This window comes from Agrilus planipennis, unplaced genomic scaffold, assembly GCF_000699045.2.
Source record: "Agrilus planipennis isolate EAB-ADULT unplaced genomic scaffold, Apla_2.0 scaffold88, whole genome shotgun sequence".
NCBI lineage: Eukaryota > Metazoa > Arthropoda > Insecta > Coleoptera > Buprestidae > Agrilus > Agrilus planipennis.
This window is the reverse complement of record NW_020438872.1, coordinates 1,080,818-1,100,646: the sequence shown is the minus strand read 5'-3', so window position 1 is coordinate 1,100,646 and position 19,829 is coordinate 1,080,818. Positions and strand designations below refer to the sequence as shown.

At 34.4% G+C, this 19,829-nt stretch overlaps 1 protein-coding gene across 1 annotated transcript in view; it reads right to left on the bottom strand.

Annotated features, from left to right (window-relative positions):
- The window catches only part of LOC108738265 (probable G-protein coupled receptor 158), a 115,951-nt gene that overhangs the window by 58,616 nt on the left and 37,506 nt on the right, over nt 1–19,829 (bottom strand). Inside the window, exon 2 of the mRNA XM_025978927.1 lies at nt 10,723–10,906. Coding sequence (XP_025834712.1) covers nt 10,723–10,906 — 184 coding nt within the window. The remainder of the gene's footprint in view (nt 1–10,722; nt 10,907–19,829) is intronic.

Below are 19,829 nucleotides of genomic sequence, written 5' to 3'. Positions count from 1 at the left end.
CTAGCAAGGAGATCGGGCTGAAACTATAGCTACAAGCTATCCAAGGATGGTACTATAGAATGTCACCTCAAGGTAGGCCTAGTGGCGTCATCTCTTGGTTAGGCCGGAAACTTATCAATCCACCCTCGTATAATTTAATAAAGTATTTGTTTATTGTACGAAAACTATCTTTCATTTCCACAAAAAAAACGAAATGACTTTCCGAACAACCCTATAGGTACCTTTATCAACAACTGTTTCGCCATACTGCGGTTTCCTCAGATAGAAGAATGGTGAATTCTGAACTCGAAGTCATTGTATGACGATTTATCCTTCATGTTTGATTAATTTCTACAAAACTTTCTGCTAATTACATTTATATGTGTAGTAGATTCGTTTGTTTGTAGTAGTAATGGCTACTTGAAAATTTATAATACTTGAAGTAATGATTGCAAGTAATTTTTTTTTGTTGTAATACAAATGTCCCGACTGCTATCCAATTTAGACCGCTAAAGGAGTTCAGTGTCTCTCAGATTTGTTTGCTGAGAATCTAATTAAAACAGGATTGTGTGGTCTTATTCCCAAATGCACTATTCTGAGATTCTGACTTCTTATTCAGATCAACGAATTTCACTGATGCTATTTTTAGTTTAAACATACCCAATTACCAAGCGGACTTATTTTTAGCAGAATACTTACTGTTTTTCCTGATTTTTCTCTTTCAATTATTAACAGTTAAATAAATATTCTTAAGGGAATTTTATTGCAATATTATTTAGCAATGTGTGCGCGTGTATGTATTTCTCTTGCTAATTTTTTCAGTAATTTCTTCATTTATTCTCACTTTAAATGATGTTACTTCATATATTTCTTCTATTCTTTCCCTTAACTTCATATTTATTCTTTTTTCTTACTGCATATTTTCTTTCTGTTTATCCTGTAAAAAGCTCCTTTCATATCAGCAAGGAATAGTAAATATTTCTTTCTTTATTTCTTCGTAAATGACCGTCTTTACTGTGGATGTTGCATCCAGTGTTCCTCTCCCTTTTCTGTAGCCTATTTGTGTATCATTAACGGGATTCTTCTCTTCCATTTCTGTCTCGAGCCGATTTTTTAGCATTTCCGCGTATATTTTATATCCAGTGTCCATAAGTACAATTCCTCTATAATTTTTTGCCTCTGTGTTGTCTTTTTTGTATATTCTATATACCTAAGGCTTAATATATCATGCCTTATCTTCTCGTTTATTTACCCTTGCGTGAGGCAACATTCATTTAATTCAGAAGGGATAGATTTTTCTAATATTTGTATTACAGACACTAAGCCTACTGAGTTTATAAATCTTCCCACTTAATCTAAATCTCGACCGCTTCTACAGCGAATTTTCGTTACTTGTAATTGTTTGAAACTTTCCAACTTTGCTTTTATTTCTTCGTTAAGTAAATGCTGAATTGAAATATTGTCTGTAGTTTTTCAAAAGATTTTCGGTTCACAATTTCCCATAATTTTCCAGTTTTCCAATTTTCTCAGGTGTTTGTTTTGTTAAGTGACGTCGGTGGGAGGGTCTCTTATTTTGTTTGCCAACACAACCCCTTCTCGATATTTTCAGACAATTTAATGCCGAGGTATTAAATGATATTTGTTGCCAAGCAGCTTTACCATCTACATTTAATTTACGTCAGGATGGTTAAATTTGTTGAACGTTACCACGAACACCGTAGTTTATTACCTACTGGTTGTAATGATCAGTTTTTATTAACATTGTGAGACTAAAAATTTTCGTTTTCAGTAAGTAGATATCCACACAAGTGGACCTTGTTGAAAAATACTTAATCCTAAAATGTAGCATCGTGCTACAGATGGCGTTCACTGTGCCGTTTGTAGTATTTTCTGAAACGCACTGTTAAGACAGCAGGTAAAAGTCAGTCTGTGTTCTGTCGGAGCTGCCTGCGACGCGTTGATGAGATCCAAAAAATCGAAATCGCGATCCGCGTCTGGCAATTTCGACAGACAGAATACAGACCACTTTGAATTATTTTATTGTGAGACTAAATTTGATTGGGTTGTTAGATTAAACGAATGTTTGCCTCTTGAAAATCTAGTTGTTATCATAACTGTCCTGTTTCCTTATAATAATTTCTTTTTAAATTTCACCTTACGTGGGGTGCCATTTGTAACCATATCATAAATATTATTAGGTAACATTTCACCATTATTGTTATTAGAGCAATATAGAGTAGGTGAAAAACGGCAAAGAGGGAATGAAATGGTAGACATATAACAAATTTTATTTGTCGCAGTGAATTTATGAAGGTCAATATGAGTCCAGGAGCTACGTTCAGATCCTTCTGCTCGCTAGGAACAGAAAGACAATAAGAAAAAAAAAATAAGAAAAGCAATGTGATTATCTGTATGTAATAGAATTTGGTATATACGATAAGTATGTTATATATATANATGCTAATACTGCTATATCATCTGCAAATGTAAGCATACTAATATTTTGCCATATATATATATATATATATATATATCTTTGTATTATGTCAGTAAACGAGTACCTAAATAAGTTATTATGAAACTCAATAGTTTGTGGTGAAAAGAGCTGACCCTCTTTAGCCTACCCCTTGGTTCTAAGAATAAAAAGCGAGTTAAATTGGCTTACATTTCATTCGATAAGTGAAATAAGGAAACTGCTTTTTTGATGTAATTTTTTCATCACCAAATGTAGGATTACTGTCTCAGTAATGCGAATCTCGAGTTGGAGCTACACACTAATTGAAGTTTAATAAATACCAAGGCTTGTAGATAATAACACGTTTGAATACGTATGCAGAGTTCATTCAATATAATTTAAAGTAAAGTTGTAGACGGAAAGTTCCGAACCCTTGAATGGATCAAGTTATTAGCATCCAGTATGGAAGTTTTACGTTTCATTTTGTTTAGTTTAACTCCGTACACTGCATAGGTACTTTAGTCAAGTTCGCGAAGTAGGTACAACGTATAGTAGTGGAGCTTATCGACAATAAATCGACTAGATTGAGTATCTCTCCTAAAAATTCTTCAAATCCACATCGCATCCAACTAAAAATATTTTATTCGTTCTCTTGTATTACTACTATCTATTCATGGCGAGACCTCGGAGCAGTATGTACGAATTAATTATTGAAAAATCAACTGAACTTTTATATTTTAAAAGTCATTTAACATGTGTGTGTCTCTTCGGGGATATTGGTTCTCTGGGTAGCATTCTCTATCGATTAAGTTAAAGTTGCATTATTGATCTTACATTAATTAATCTGTGAGAGTATAATTATAGTTATTAAGCTATTTTTGAACTCAAATACTCTGTTAAATTCACGTCTAACTGCACGAAGATAATAAAAGTTACGGTAAAACATGATAAACGTTTAAACTATAACTAAATAATAAAGTGAATGGAAATGAAAGAAAAGCTCATCATATGAGTTCTAATTAGTGTAGTAGTTTGTAGTTGTTAGAGTACGTGAAAATTTCACTTGCCAGTGGGCACTGCTGTGGAAAGTACCATTAATTATAAACCACTTTCCAAGAAATGGGGAGTACAGGCCTAAATACACTGCCAAAGGGAAACTGCAAACACCCCAGTATTCTAATATATGAGATGGGAAGTGAAAGCAGTTTCCCTGTGTACACGAGCAAACAAGGAAGAGATTGTTATGAATAATAATTATCCGGAAAAATCAGTTTCAATTTATGTTTTTCCGGTGCAGAATTACCTGAGGTTGTGCATATTTGTCGAACTCACTCAGCGTACCTACGAGATTGTTGTTTGTGATGAATGAAAACATTGGAATAAAAATGTTCAAGTGTTCTGTGAAGAGAAAAAAAGTTAATAGCCAATTAAACTAACATGTCATTTATGAATATAATTATAGGGTTGTTCGGAAAGTCATTTCGTTTTTTCCCGACAGAGGATTTAATTGTATTCTTTTGCACCCAACTTCACATTTAAGCCGTATAATTTTTATATGCTTTGAGAGCTCATATAGCAAGGCTTGTGTGTGAAAAATTCCAATTAATTCTACGCAGTAGTTTTTGGTTGGTGCCCTTTTAAATATGGAGAGCGATAAGCAGCATTTTCGACATATCTTACTGTTTTACTACAGAAAGGGTAAAAATGCTGTTCAAGCCAGAAAGAAATTGACTGATGTGTATGGAGAAGGTGTGTTGACAGTACGCCAGTGCCAGAACTGGTTCGCTAAATTTCGATCCGGCAATATTGATGTCGAAGATGCACCACGTTCGGGAAGGCCGGTTGAAGCTGATAAAGACGCGATAAAGGCATTAGTTGATGTGAACCGGCGAATAACAACACGTGAGATCGGATTGAGGTTAAATTTATCAAATTCAACAGTTTATGACCACTTGAAAGGCCTGGGATTATCCTCGAAGCTCGATGTATGGGTTCCCCATGTTCTCACAGAGAGAAATCTGTGTCGCCGCATTGACGTCTGCGATTCGCTTCTCAAACGTCACGAAAATGATCCGTTTTTGAAGCGCATCATCACTGGGGACGAAAAATGGGTTGTATACAACAACGTCAAACGCAAGAGGTCATGGAGCAAAAAAGATGAACCATTTCCAAAGCCGATATTCACCAAAAAAAGGTGATGCTGTCTGTTTGGTGGGATTTTAAAGGAATCGTTTTTTTTTGAGCTTTTACCGGATAACACAACGATTAATTCGGAAGTCTACTGTCATTAGCTGGACAAGACAACGCGAGACCTCACACAAGTTTGGTCACTCGCCAAAAGCTTTTACAGCTTGAATGGGATACAATGCTACACCCACCATATTCTCCAGACTTGGCACCATCGGATTATTATTTGTTCCGGTCACTCCAAAATTTTTTAGACGGTAAAACCTTCACCTCAAATGAGAAGGTCAAAAACCTCCTCGATCAGTTTTTTGCCAGCAAAGACCAAAAATTTTATGAGCGTGGAATTATGCTACTACCAGAAAGATGGCAAAAGGTGTTGGACCAGAACGGTCAATATATAATTTAATAAAGTATTTGTTTATTATACGAAAACTGTCTTTCATTTCCACAAAAAAAAACGAAATGACTTTCCGAACTACCCTTATTATGTTTAGAGAATATTTTTTGTATTGAACTGATGCTGTCTTAATTCGGGTAGGTCAAAAGACTCATCGGTTGGGGTTGTTTCTTAGCATGAGCGGCGCTCTTCCTCAGAGGTGGATGTAGGACAACACCTATTCTAACTAGCTGTGAAAATTTTTACTTTTCCTGACGTCTTAAAAGCGAGAAAACAAATTTATTTTTCCATTTAATTGGTAAATTACTTCTATATTTATATATATTTCTCGTAAATGTAGGTTGTAAATTCATGGGTAATTACTCTTACACGTATCTTCTATTAGGTGCTAATAATAAAACTTCTTCTTTGTCTTTAATATAACAGGTAAAATGTAATAAGCTGTTCTTGTGTTTATGATGGTGTGAAAATTGTTACTTGAAAAATCACTTGACTGACTAAAATTAGTAACGTAGTAATTTATCGCCTGGGAAACTTGTGAGATTCAGATTTTGATAAAGAGCTCTTCACTGTTTTAAGAAGAGCTTTCAAAATGATTCATGTAACAGTAAAAAATTAGTTTGTTACCTTCCTGTTTCAAAAAAAAAAACAGAAGACATTGAACCACTGATTTGCAATCTATTATAAAAGAACGGTATTCAATCAGCCCACCTTTTGTTAATTAAAATCCGTTCTTTTATAAACTTGTGTTTGAATAATATCAGAGCTCATCAGAACATCTTTCTTTACCTTTTAAAATTTCAATTTGTATTCCGCTGACTACATTTCAATATTTAACAGCGATTCTTACTTTCGAAGTTCAAATTTTAATTCAAATATTACTGAACCGATTTTTTTCCGCGTAAATTGTTTTAACTTATTTATAACATACACGTTTCTTGTTTTAGGAAGCAATTCAAGCCAAAGCAATAAAAACTTTACAACCCTGCTTTGTCTTAAATTCCTTCCAGCAGGTAGGTAAATATATAACAAGGAGATGAAATTGAAATTTCATGTTTTTTTTTGTGATTAATTATGCTGTAATTTAAATAGAAAATTACGAAAACAGTAACATTAATCTTGTGTCTTTGCTTGCAATTCGTCATCAGCTGTGCCCATGATCTACCATTGGTAAGTGCGAATATATCAAATTTTAGTTCGACGAAAATTTTTTCCATAAACTGACCGGTACAGTTCAATATCCAACGTTATATTTGAACGGTATCAATTACGAAATCTAACTTCACTCCAAATGTAAACATATGTATTCGTATACGTTGCATATATTCCAATTATCATCGAATATATTCACAGCCCAGTTATTACGTTGGCATGTACATAAATACGTGCTTGTGTTTGCCTCCTTCATGTTGTACCTACATAACAGCATTTTCAAAACGTTGCTGGTCTAGCTATTCTGTTTAAGTATACATTTGCATAGTGAGTGAAACTACTAATCTACAGGAATTACATATTGTAATTTTCGTGGGTATAATAAAATTAACTGATAACGACAAAAACTATTTATTTACACTACTGTTATCACTATTCACTGCCCTATTTATTTCACACTCGGCGATCGTCTCTTCCTTTAAATACTCTTTTGTTTACTTTCTGGAACCTTCTGGAAACATCCGGATAGTTTACTTTTTCTTTGAACTGTTTAACTGCTTTCCCAGAACGCACACATTTACAAATACGGCGCACATGAAGAAAGGTGCCCGCGGCGAATCGATAAGCCGTTCACGCACACGTGTGCCTTATCGCATACAAACACACTCGTGCTCGCTACAATACAGCAATTTCTATGTGCAACTACATGTTGTTAAGAATGTTTATATAATTTGCATGTTGTATATACTATATACTTTGTCTAGGATCATTAAGCGTCATCAATAATATAATTATAACTTTGAATTTAAGCAAGTTTTTTGTCCAAGGGATGAACTGAATTTTAGCAGTTAGGAATTTCAATTTTGAATTGAAACAAAATTAACAATTAACAAAAACCAAGACGTTGCAAATGTTGACATGAAGTTTGCCCTAACAGAACTAAACCAACGCCAACGTGTTGCCTGAAACGTGTTGCTTGAAATCGCTATCACTAAAGACGCCCGCATAATTTAGTCAGGCTTGCCTTTGAAGTGGAAGCAAGTGAGTTACGTTGGTTATAATGATGCGCTCTTTGTAAATAAATATCCACTGAACGTGCAAGTTACTAATTTCTGTGGCGGGAAAGTGTTGTCTTGCTCTGAGCTAGAACAAGACGCGAATTTCTCGTAGCAGTTTGCTGAATTGTTCGTTCTCCACACAGTTCGTTAGTAACATTAAATAACGCATCTGTGCCCGTCAGGACAATACAACAATAATATGTACATAGGTTTTGTTTAACAAATAGCTCTAGGTAACTAGGTAGTTGAATCCAAAGGAAACTTTGTAGGTGTAACTAATATACGACGCGGGCGTCGCGACGTATAATTAACAGTAGGAAACTGAAGAAAAAACACGGGACAAGAATATTGTGTTTAAGATTAATCTTGTTCACAACTGTCATCGTCATCATTTATTTATTATAAATTTGCGTCTGAAATAGTTGCAAAGAAATGCTTTTAAAATAGGGAAAATAGACAACAAATGCAATAATGTTGTCTACTAGTTTGGAGGTTTTTGAACATGTTTCTGGCTATTTATAAAACATTGCAATCATTTAATTATTCTTTAACTAGAAGATAGTTGTATATTAAAAAAATGATTGTTTGATATTAAAAAACTATTGTGAATAAATTGTTGACTTTTTAATACAAAATTAAACTGTGCTTTTTCTGTAATTACTAACGATAAGTAGATTTCCATTTTGCCTTTCAGTAAAAGCGGTTTTTTTAATTAAAAAAGATCAAGGGAAGTGAAATAAAGGAACTTAGTGTTATTGAAAAGTCTGTCCCGTTTTTTAAGAAATTCAGCAGCGGCAATTAATTTTGAAATATTAAAAAATAACTTAACATAGGTACTGTTCTTAATTGAATTATCTTATTTAAACTTAAACTTTAATATTCGCAAAAGAACTGACAAAAGGATCGCAAAATGCAGCAGTTTTTTATTCTTTTAAAGAGTAATACAAAATTCATGAATTTGACCCTTACCGTTACATTGTTTTTTTACGAATGATATTCAGCGGTGTTTTTCTGTATCGTGTGCACGTTTAATTAATAATGAGTGAAGAATTTCCACATTGGTTTTTCTCTTTTCAATCTCGAAAAATTCAGTTTTGTTCTTTGCTAGACACCCTTTTTATTTTTGTTCAATAAATTAATTCGTACGTTAAATATAGTCCATTGGAACGGCATGATTTCGTTTTTAAAACAATGATCGGAAGCGCTTTTGATGTTCGTATGCTTTTGGATAGAGAATTATTCGAAGAACAAATAACGATTTAATATTTTTGAAGCTAACTATTGTAATTGCAATATTGATGTTCACTGTTGTTTAAAATTAAGCATATAATCAAGAAATATTAAAATGTTGATATAATATTACTTTCGCGTGTACATTATGTTAGATGTCCCTCAATTGTAGAGCAAGCTTTAGTACCTATTAGATATGTACATAAATCCGCCGTAACTTGGTCAAATTTTATTAACGGATTATATTCAATTCTGGTCTCCAAAGCAGGCTAGTAGTTCGATCCGTTTCAGAACCCATGTATATTGTATAGTGTATATGCACATTAGACTACTCTAGCTAAATTGCAAATAAACTTTACAACATACATTAAGGTCACCACGTTCTATACAAGTGTGGTAGCATTAGGTCACCGATTTAATGTTATTGCGATCGCTGCTCATACCGAAAGACCATTTCTAGTGTATGAAAACGAACGAAAATTTTTCGTTTTGAAATATAATTTGTAAATTGATTTTAATATTAACGATGCACATGTTAGGAAATATAAATTAATATTTTACATTCAGATTTCGACTCCTTCATGAAGCATATAGAATCTACGATTGCGCTCCTTTAATGCTACTTAAAAATTACGCCGGTTTCACAGGCGGTCATAAATCAAATTTCTTTACGCTGAACGGCTGTATATGTGTATAGATACAAAATATTTGTTTTGTCGGCAGGAAGAGGATTTAAGGGTAATTTCTTAGTAAGTGATTGGTCAGAGGCACCAGATGTAGGTATGGTTTCCCCATTTCCCCTTGAAATAGAAAATTTGTAGTGGACACGAAATCTATCTTTTATATTCGGGAGATTGTAGCAGAGCTCTTTAAGGATCTACAATAAATTCACACCGTTAGAAAGTGATTTATTGCTTTTTTTGGGGCCTCAGAACGAACTGGTAAGATCCTTGGTATGCGGAGGAAGGATTTACGAGAGATTGCAAAACTTTCAACTATTCTACACTTAGTAAGAATTTGTTGAAGAAAAGTGGATAGTAAGTTCTGTAAGAATATACGAAATTACTTTTTCCTGTTAGTTCCTTCGGTAATACGAAAATCAGCTTAGGAAAAGACTTATGAAGAATTTATAAGAAGTAGAATAGTGAAGTATTAGCTTTGATTTATCATTAGTTTCAGCATGTATACAACTACAAAAAAAGGGGATATATTATTGTCTTTGCCCGTATTATCTTTTAAAGTTGCGATTTAGACGAGAATCCTTCGTGCTCCTGGTATAAGTTAAGTTAAGTTGAAGACTTTATCTTTGAAGCAACTAGTGTGCTTTTCTGTTCTGTTTGTTCTCTCCGCCTTAGAAAAAGTCGATTATCTGCAGTTGACTGCAATTGATCGAGTCTAACAGCTTTTCTCTGACTAGAATGCATTTACGATACGGGAAGGGAATTATCAGTCAATCATCCCCCAAGAAAAGAAAAAGATCACGGATATAAACTTTCTTACTTCACTAAAGATAACATAATCTTCTCCGGGGAAATTATGATTACAACGTCAAACTAGACATCAGATTAGTTTACAAAGTTATACCAGTTGATGTTTGTAAATTTTCATTTTATATTTTCAGCGATAGATGACTGATAGCAAGTTCCTGAACTTGTATTAGTTAATTAATTTTTTAATTAACTTTACTTACTACAAATAATCTTAAATTGATGAAGAAAAATTGTTGCTGCCGTCAGTTCCTCGTCGGATCCTTGCTTTTACGCACTAGTATTTTATGGATCTGGGTTCGTATCCCGGCGGAGGAATGACAGCAGCTATATTTTTTCCTTATTAATTTGAGGTTATCTCTAGTGGGTAAAATTAATTCGAATATAATTTAATGTGTTTTATGCCTCAACATTTGTATAACGAGGAAGGAATAGATACTAGTAAATTGTGATGGTATTAATCAGTTCAGTGGTTAATAAAACATGTTACATTACTTTCCAAACTGCTCAAAAACGAATAAGAAATCTGACTGGTGATAAAAATCTGTATGAATGATGACTCTGGTTCAATAACAGAATGCGAGTTGCGTTGCGGTTTGGCAACAAACCAAGAGCTAAGCTCTCGTGTGACAAGATATTAGAAAGCGACTTGATAATTTATCATTATTATTCTTGTTCCCTAACGTTCAAAGTTTCTTTGTAAACAGAGAGTTTGTTTTTTTTATTAGTTCTAATATTTCGTTACGAGGTTCGGTCAGAAATGGAACTTTAACTTACTTGAAGAAGTATGTGTTGTTCTTGTATCCGAAGAATGGAACAGTATATGTCAACATCCAAATATTTCCACCGCCACAGTCGTAATAAGGTTTTGACCATTTACCATCTTCATATCGAACAGACAGTATTTCATCTGCAATCCTTTCCGTATGAGCTGTCTCGTTGTAAGTGAATGTATGATATCCTGAAAATGAAAAAAAGAAAACACTGTTTAGTTCTTCTTCGAAAACGATTGGGATCCGTCAAATGGGAGGAGCCTAAAAACATGGCGCCGATTAGGGAAAATTTATCGTAGTTGACACAATATGTGATTGGGCTGACACAAAGCCTTGGAAAGGAAATTTCGTTGAAGGTGAGCGTGTTTTTAATGCCAATCACATTATAAAATTCGGAAAAAACAAATCCGGAAGCTAGCCTTCAAATTCGGTCAAGCTTATTAGAACAGCAGTTCACTAACCAGTCACGAAAGTGTTTTCCAATTTATCGATTTTAAGCACCTTATTGTAATGTTTGGAATCTAGTCCTTCTGTATTTTTTCTACATGAACCACCCTGTATATATTTAAATTAAAGGAAAAAGTAATTTAATTATTTAATTGAAATTTTTGATTGAATTACGAAAATGTAGGCAAAACAAGTAGGTGTATGGATTCAGTGGATTTTTGTCATTATTACGTTGCTGTAAGTGGAATGTAAAAATTGAAGGACGCTGTTAGAATTTCAATTTCGTTTTGGTCCTGACGTTATAATATTCTGCATTTACATTTCTTTTGTTTGATCTTACCATTTCTATTTTCGTAAGGCACGTAAAAAGGCTTTATTTGTTTGTGAATAAAAGACCTTTATATAAGTATAAGATTTTTATTAGATGTTGTCTTCCAAATTTTATTAAAGGAATTAGGTACAAGAAGCAGCTGAAGACCGGGGTAAATAATAATTTATTTTGACAAATACTAATTGCAGTATAACGGTGGCTAACTTATAAAGAAAATTTCCCTCATCAACGTCCTACCATTTTCCACTCTCTTCCCCTACTTGTTGAAAATATGCCTAACATTATTTAAATTCCAAACATATGGCACCCAAAACTTTGACGAAAACTTTACTTTACAAAAGGGGTGACCGAAAATGTTTCTTAACAGAGAAAGTTGTAGTTCGCTTGTCTACCCTTACGATCGATAAATCAAACTTGGAAATTTTCAGCTAAAAATAGAAAACAATAGAAAATAGTTTATTAATTACAATTAACGATTCAATTAAGGAAGTAGCTGAACATCTGACGGCGGAAATATTTGTTATAAGAACTGTATGTTGCTAATTACGTTTAAAATCCGCCGTTATTTTAATCGTTTACCTAAGCACAGCGGATTTATTCATTAACTGCGGTAAATTCCGTCCAAAATCGGGAATTTGCGCTCCAGTCGTTCTCTGATTCTTACAATTATGAACAAACGGAAATGGCCCAATGGTATCTGTGCGTGGCTGTCACGCAGGTGGGCCTGGTTTCTGCGCTCGGTCGATACTATACCTTTTTATGTATATTAACTTTTTTCCAATTTCTTTTTTAATATTAAATGTATTAACCGAAGAATGCTTTTTCATGCCCTTCAGTTTTGTTGTAGCTGATTTTTGGGGACCCATACTACACGTAGGTATCTCAATGCAATAAAAAGTATGATCTTTTATACTAGTAGATTATATAACTCACTGACTGAATTGACTTGTATTTACCTTGGTGGAATCATTACTTGACAAACGTAATTTGAAAGATTGCTTCGTAAATGAATTGTTTTACGAAGGTTGTTCAATTTCCGATCCCGAATAACCACAAAATTCGAACGGTATCCCTTTTAAAGCAACAGTAACGAATTCTCAAACTTGTCCTTCCTTTCTTAATGTATATAGGTAGGTACTTTCTTTTTTTTTCAGTTTATGTCTTACTTGTTCTTTACATAGCGATGTTTACTAAAAATTTCTAAGAAAGTCTAATGCATTGTATGGCAACTGGTACTTGGAAGCTACAAGCAATACCCAAAAGGGCATCTTTGATTTATAAGACAAAGTTTTTTCTCGCAGGACTTCCATTTCGCTAGTTTGATTTGAAGAGGGCAGGCTTTGGAAATTTCAAATAGCTTGTCTTCAAAGAACATGATGAAAGTGATATTGGATCCGAAAGAAAGTTTGACCTTCCCAAAAACTTTCATACTTCGTTTTTAAGGATATATAAAACGGATAATTAAATTATATTTAATAAATGATAGGATTATATGGCATCGCAATTAAAGATTGTTGATAACAACAGTTAATTAAAGATTCAAATCGTCTAGAGCAGGATTGGCCAACAAATCGATCGCTATCGACCGGTTGATCATCGATATTACTTATCTACCCATATCTTGCTGGAATGCACCTTATACTAAAACGCAATGTATAAACGTAGGAAAAGTTTCCATTCTATTTCCAACTAGATCTTCTCCATTTTCTAGGTACTCAATTGTTTTTCCATTTAATGGTTTTAAATAGAATTTATAAATTTTGCATTGCTTTCCATTGAAAATCAATGGAAATTTTTCCCATGTAAATACTAATGGAATTATTGTAAATGGAAACAATTATTTTTCCATTTGTGCCAAATGGTTTTGAATGGAATTTACAAATTTTCCATTGATTCCCATTGAAGTTCAATGGAAATTTTTCCTATGGGATGCATTTCACCCCTTTCTTTCCCCTTAGACTACGTCTATGACAATATATAGATCGCGACACACTTTTAAGATAAAAAGTATATCTTATACATGGTGAAGTTGGCTACTCCTAGTCTAGAAAACTAGAAGCAACTGGTCAAAACTATTTTAGTACTTTATTATACGAAAGGAGAAACTAAATTGAAGAATAAAATTATTTTTTTTTGATCCAAGTAGACATCGTTCAATTTTCAATCACTTAAGTGGAAATAATAATATAATTTGACAGTTGAGAATTCAATAAGTGGTTATTTATTCCTTTAGACTTTCTTTATATTTCTCAAATTGATTCCACACAAGCTCGTAAGATTTATTGTTATTATGTACAGCGGAGTGAAACAAATTGACGCGAACACTAAGACACAAAACGCTTGTAAAAAGAAAAAGTGGTAGCTATTTTTTTCCCAGGTCCGATATACTGTTTATCGGGGCTTAGGAACGGAAATTTTGCCGGTAATCAACATTCAGAGAAATGTTTAAAGCATATACTGCGGGATGTTATTTGATATTCTCATTTTTGTTTCGTCTCCTATAGCGCGTGTTTAACCGTCCATGATGTTACATTCGGCGGAAACAATTTTCATCTTTACCGCGCAAAACAAATCCCATCAGACCGATAAATTCATGTATTTATAGAATCGTTTAGGACGCAGCTCTTTTTGAAACCACAATATCAAATAAATCCTATCCCTAATTTAAACAAACTGTCTCTATACACACTTATAATAGAACAAATTTCCCGCTCTACTTTTTTATAACACGTATCTTAAATCTTTCATCGTCATAAGATCGTCAGTCCTATATCTGGTCGGATAAAAAAAAAAAAAACTTTTGGGTGTTTCATCCCCACCAGCCAGTGATGCTGGTGGGCGGGCAGTCCCTCCGGACTATGCCGGATGGTAGGGCGGAAGGCCCTCTTCAGCCTGCTTTCAGGAATAGTGGGAATGGGTGGGTGGTGGTTCGGGTGAGAAAGTTGAGACGGACGAAATGAAGACAGAAGAGAATGGAAGATTATCTGTGGAATATTACTGCCTCAGCATTTGCCTAAGTGATCCAAGGAAACCACGGAAAAACTTGGACCAAGGCAGACGGACCCGGAATCGAACCGGCGTCCTCCCGAATGCTAAGCATTGGTCTAGACCTCTAGGCCATGCCGCTCGGTATCGGATACGCACCTCCACTCTTTCCTACCTTGAGCTAATCTTCGCATTTTTCTAAAACTAGAACACCCCACATCATTATCAAATCTACGTCTACCTCTGTTCCTCTTAACTCCTGTTTCTGCCTCTAATATGTCTCTGACTAGACCTTCGTGCCTGAGAAGGTGTCCTACCAACCTATCTCGCCTATGTTTTATTGACTTCAAGTGATATAGTCGACTACGTATTATTAATTTAAATCATTTATTGCATGATGCATAATTTAACAATCTTGTATGTCTACTAATATACGAAAATTTAGAGAATTTAGGAAATTTAGAAAACAAAAAAGCCCCAGAAAATAGAAAACAATTTGGTAAGCCGTTAGCAACTGATAGGTTTATTACACTTTCTGTATACTGTCATTACTTGATAAAATTTGTTGAGTTGTTTTTAATAATTATATATTTAGTGTATCGAACAAGCGTATGCCATTAGGTACATTAGAAAAACTCGACCATCAGGAGTTCTTTTTTGTATAATAAATTGCTTGTGTTTATATGTGTAAGGGTAGGTTATCTCCCATGATTGCTTTAATGAAAATTTATTACGTTTTTTATTGACGCAATTTCTCTTTGTTTTCCTCTATGTATCAGACGACACAAAATTCCATCTAGCTGTTAGTTATAGGTAATGAAAAACGTGTCTGCTTTCTGTTTTTACTTGTTCACTAAAATAAAACTTTTATTAGAAAGTAACCTGGTGTGGTTAATCTCACTAATCTATATTTCTGTATGTGGATGCTAAATTTCGGTCTCGGTTTTTGTACTCTCCAAGTTATCGTACAGCACACTTATTATGAGTGCAGGTACTTGAAAAAAATAATTATTAGGATACCAAATGCCGAAACGAGCGGTCAGGAGTTCGGCGAAACCGAGTTCTCAAACTTTTTACATTCCATCGAAGAAGAGCGAATATAATCACGTTTGCTAACCACGAAATTGGAGCCGTTGCTATTTGATCAGTGGCAGCGTTATTAACCTATGTATACCGGGGTTTCGCAATAAAATTGCGATACGGTGTGCCACCTCCAAAGCCGAAAGCTTCTAGTATGTAAATTCAACAATTTTGTATTGTGGGACTCGAAGCAATCAAACTTTGATACAGAGATAATTGCGATATAATCTCGTGAGCAGTCATGTTAGGAATTGGAAATCAGTAGGATACAAACCGTTGTACACAAGGGAATAACTGTGTATCATCCAGGGAAATGGAATATCATGTTAATATAAGTTACCTGTATTTTCAATATTATTTTTCTAGATGTTAGATTGGTAAATATTTGGTTTGAATAACTACATGCTGTCTTGATTGAAGGAATCAGTTAATGCAACGTTATAAACTTATCTATACCTACCCCTATCTAGGATATGACAACGTCAAAAATATTTAAAATAGTATATAGAACAGCTTTTAGTAAATGGATTCGCCTATTACGTTATTTTTTTCTAATTGATTCAGTTACTTAGATGCTAACGCGTAAAGGAACGTTAATTAATTATAATTGTTGTTATTAGAATCGTTAGGAATCTTATAGATATTATAGTCTTTAAAATTTCCAATTAGTTTAATGAACGTGATGATTGATTCTGTTCGATAAAACCTTGTGTATCCGATGTTCTCGGGTTGCAATTAAAGAGGACAATTTATAAAAGCGAAAGACAGAAGAAATTCACAATCAGCCCCTCAGATAATGTCCCTAGGACATTAATTTTAGGGAGACAAAAAGACGAGAAAGAAGCAGCGGATTGTAATGTAACCTCGTAAATTTTTTCGTCTAAACTGTGCGAGACATGTTGGAATCGTACATAATGGAAATCCGTGTTGTGATAAAAGTTTATTAACAATACAACTCAGTCATATTTTCAAAAATAAGCCTTCCTTTGCTGTAGAGGAAATAGAATTTGGAAAGAGTTTGGAGTTATTAACTCTTAATCATATTTACAGCAGATATTTTAATCGACTTTTGAACATTACATTTTTATGGTTTGTAAGTTTTCCGAATGTAAAATTTCGCTACTTAAAGGTATGATCGTTAGGATTATTTATGTTCTTTTATACGTTTTTGAAAAGGACGTTCAGTATGTCCTATAAGTAAAAATAGGCACAACTATAATTGATTTTAGAGAAACGAACAAAAGCTTTAAAGCCATATTTTATGTTAAAGATTAATCGACACAGAGCGTTATTTCAAAATAGTGTCGTGTTTGAAATTTGAGTTTCTCGTAAATAAGGGTTGTTCGGAAAGTCATTTCGTTTTTTTTTGTGGAAATGAAAGACAATTTTCGTATAATAAACAAATACTTTATTAAATTATATATTGACCGTTCTGGTCCAACACCTTTTTCCATCTTTCTGGTAGTAGCATAATTCCACGCTCATAAAATTTTTGGTCTTTGCTGGCAAAAAACTGATCGAGGAGGTTTTTGATTTCCTCATTTGAGGTGAAGGTTTTACCGTCTAAAAAATTTTGGAGTGACCGGAACAAATAATAATCCGATGGTGCCAGGTCTGGAGAATATGGTGGGTGTAGCATTGTATCCCATTCTAGCTGTAAAAGCTTTTGGCGAGTGACCAAACTTGTGTGAGGTCTCGCGTTGTCTTGGTGAAACACTACACCTTTCCTGTTGATTAGTTCTGACCTTTTCTGTTGAAGTGCATCATTCAGTTTGTCCAGCTGATTACAGTAGACTTCCGACTTAATCGTTGTGTTATCCGGTAAAAGCTAAAAAAAAACGATTCCTTTAAAATCCCACCAAACAGACAGCATCACCTTTTTTTGGTGAATATCGGCTTTGGAAATGGTTTGAGCCGGTTCATCTTTTTTGCTCCATGACCTTTGCGTTTGACGTTGTTGTATACAACCCATTTTTCGTCCCCAGTGATGATGCGCTTCAAAAACGGATCATTTTCGTGACGTTTGAGAAGCGAATCGCAGACGTCAATGCGGCGACACAGATTTCTCTCTGTGAGAACATGGGGAACCTATACATCGATCCGAGGATAATCCCAGGCCTTTCAAGTGGTCATAAACTGTTGAATTTGATAAATTTAACCTCAATACGATCTCACGTGTTGTTATTCGCCGGTTCACATCAACTAATCCCTTTATCGCGTCTTTATCAGCTTCAACCGGCCTTCCCGAACGTGGTGCATCTTCGACATCCAAATAGCCGGATCGAAATTTAGCGAACCAGTTCTGGCACTGGCGTACTGTCAACACACCTTCTCCATACACATCAGTTAATTTCTTTCTGGCTTGAACAGCATTTTTACCCTTTCTGTAGTAAAACAGTAAGATATGTCGAAAATGTTGCTTATCGCTCTCCATTTTTAAAAGGGCACCAACCAAAAACTACTGCGTAGAATTAATTGGAATTTTTCACACACAAGCCTTGCTATATGAGCTCTCAAAGCATATAAAAATTATACGGCTTAAATGTGAAGTTGGGTGCAAAAGAATACAATTAAATCCTCTGTCGGGAAAAAACGAAATGACTTTCCGAACAACCCTATATAGTACGTGACTGTTAAAGTATTTAATATCATTTTTAAAATTACTCTGGTTTTTACCAATAAATGGCTTTCTGTGTCAATTGAATTGGTGAGATTACACGATCAGTTAAACGGTGTAAGATCAAACTTCATAACGAGACACGTTTGAAGCGGTAAGATAATTAAGAAATCCAATTAGAGTGTCGCCTAGAAAACTGCAGAAGCAACTGTTTATGTGCAACACACTGAAAACTATTCTAGTACATCATTATACTAAAGAAAGCTCCTTCGCTTTGACAATCTCGTATTCGTACTGGATGTTGTTGCTTTTCTGCTCCGGGCAGATGTATATGGCTCTTATTCATCTCAATAATTTGTTCTCGATGGTTTAGTTAAACGAGCAACTCCGTTTAGGAGTGCTCCGTGCCATTTTCAAATGGACTCATTTCGTTTAGCTTCAGTGTATTTTATCGTTCGTCTTGTGCAAGATGTTAATTTTGTTAAATAATATTTAATTACATAAAGCGAAGGAATTTCGACTAAATAACTTTAATCTAGAGCGAAATAAGCGAACTGCCGTATATATTGCTGATGCTAAACCTAAAGCAAAGTCAGCACGAATGGAATTACAGTTATTACATGTTAACGTTTTGGTTTTTTTTTTTTAATTATTAAAATAAAAGCAAATTTAGCTAGGTATTATTTGTTAAAATATTCAGTGATATGATCTCCTTATCAATAAGAATAGAGACGTACGAGGCATAAAGGAGCGCGAACACGTCCGAAAATGTACTAAAAACAAGGCAAATATGCGCAGATAATATTGTCGGAAATTGTAGACGCGTTCGTTCGTATGTTTCGAACATGTGTAAACCCACCTTTACACATTCGTATAGCTAGTTAGAGATATATTTGTTTTTAATAATTCACGACAAATAATTCTTGTAAGGGGGTATCTGACTGCTTCCCTTTTTAGTATGTATTTGAACATTACAGGACTGTAAAGCTATGCGAACTTTAGAAATCTAATCGTAAAACTATTTTAATGTCTTGTTTCCGGTATGTTGTATAAAATCAATTAATTATTGATGGACATCCAACAGTGATTAAATCATAAACACTTTTATACCTTTTAGTGCATATTAAGTTCGTAGTTTACAGTGACAGTAGGTTTTTATGGGTACTTCTACAAGTTTTTCTGTTTAATACGTTCAAGAAGTTCCCTCCTTCATGACAAATAACAACTCATACATGTAAAGTGATTTGTTCATGGCTGTCTGCTGCGTTGAATAAATAATAAACGGCGTGCGGTGAATGTCAACATCCCCGATCAGCAGCGCTCGTAATTTTATGAGGGGCATGTACGAACCGATTTTGGTAATTGTGAAAGCTTACAGGATGAAAAGCGGACGTCTCATCAATTTCGTCACCAGGTGGTCGGATCATATTTTATCCGTTTAATAAGATTCGGTGGTTGCACAAAACGTTCCATCACATTAACCTGCTTTCGACTTGTTGGAAGTACGAGGGTGGATTGATAAGTTTCCGGCCTAACCAAGAGATGACGCCACTAGGCCTACCTTGAGGTGACATTCTATAGTACCATCCTTGGATAGCTTGTAGCTATAGTTTCAGCCCGATCTCCTTGCTAGTGTAGGTTTGACAGCACG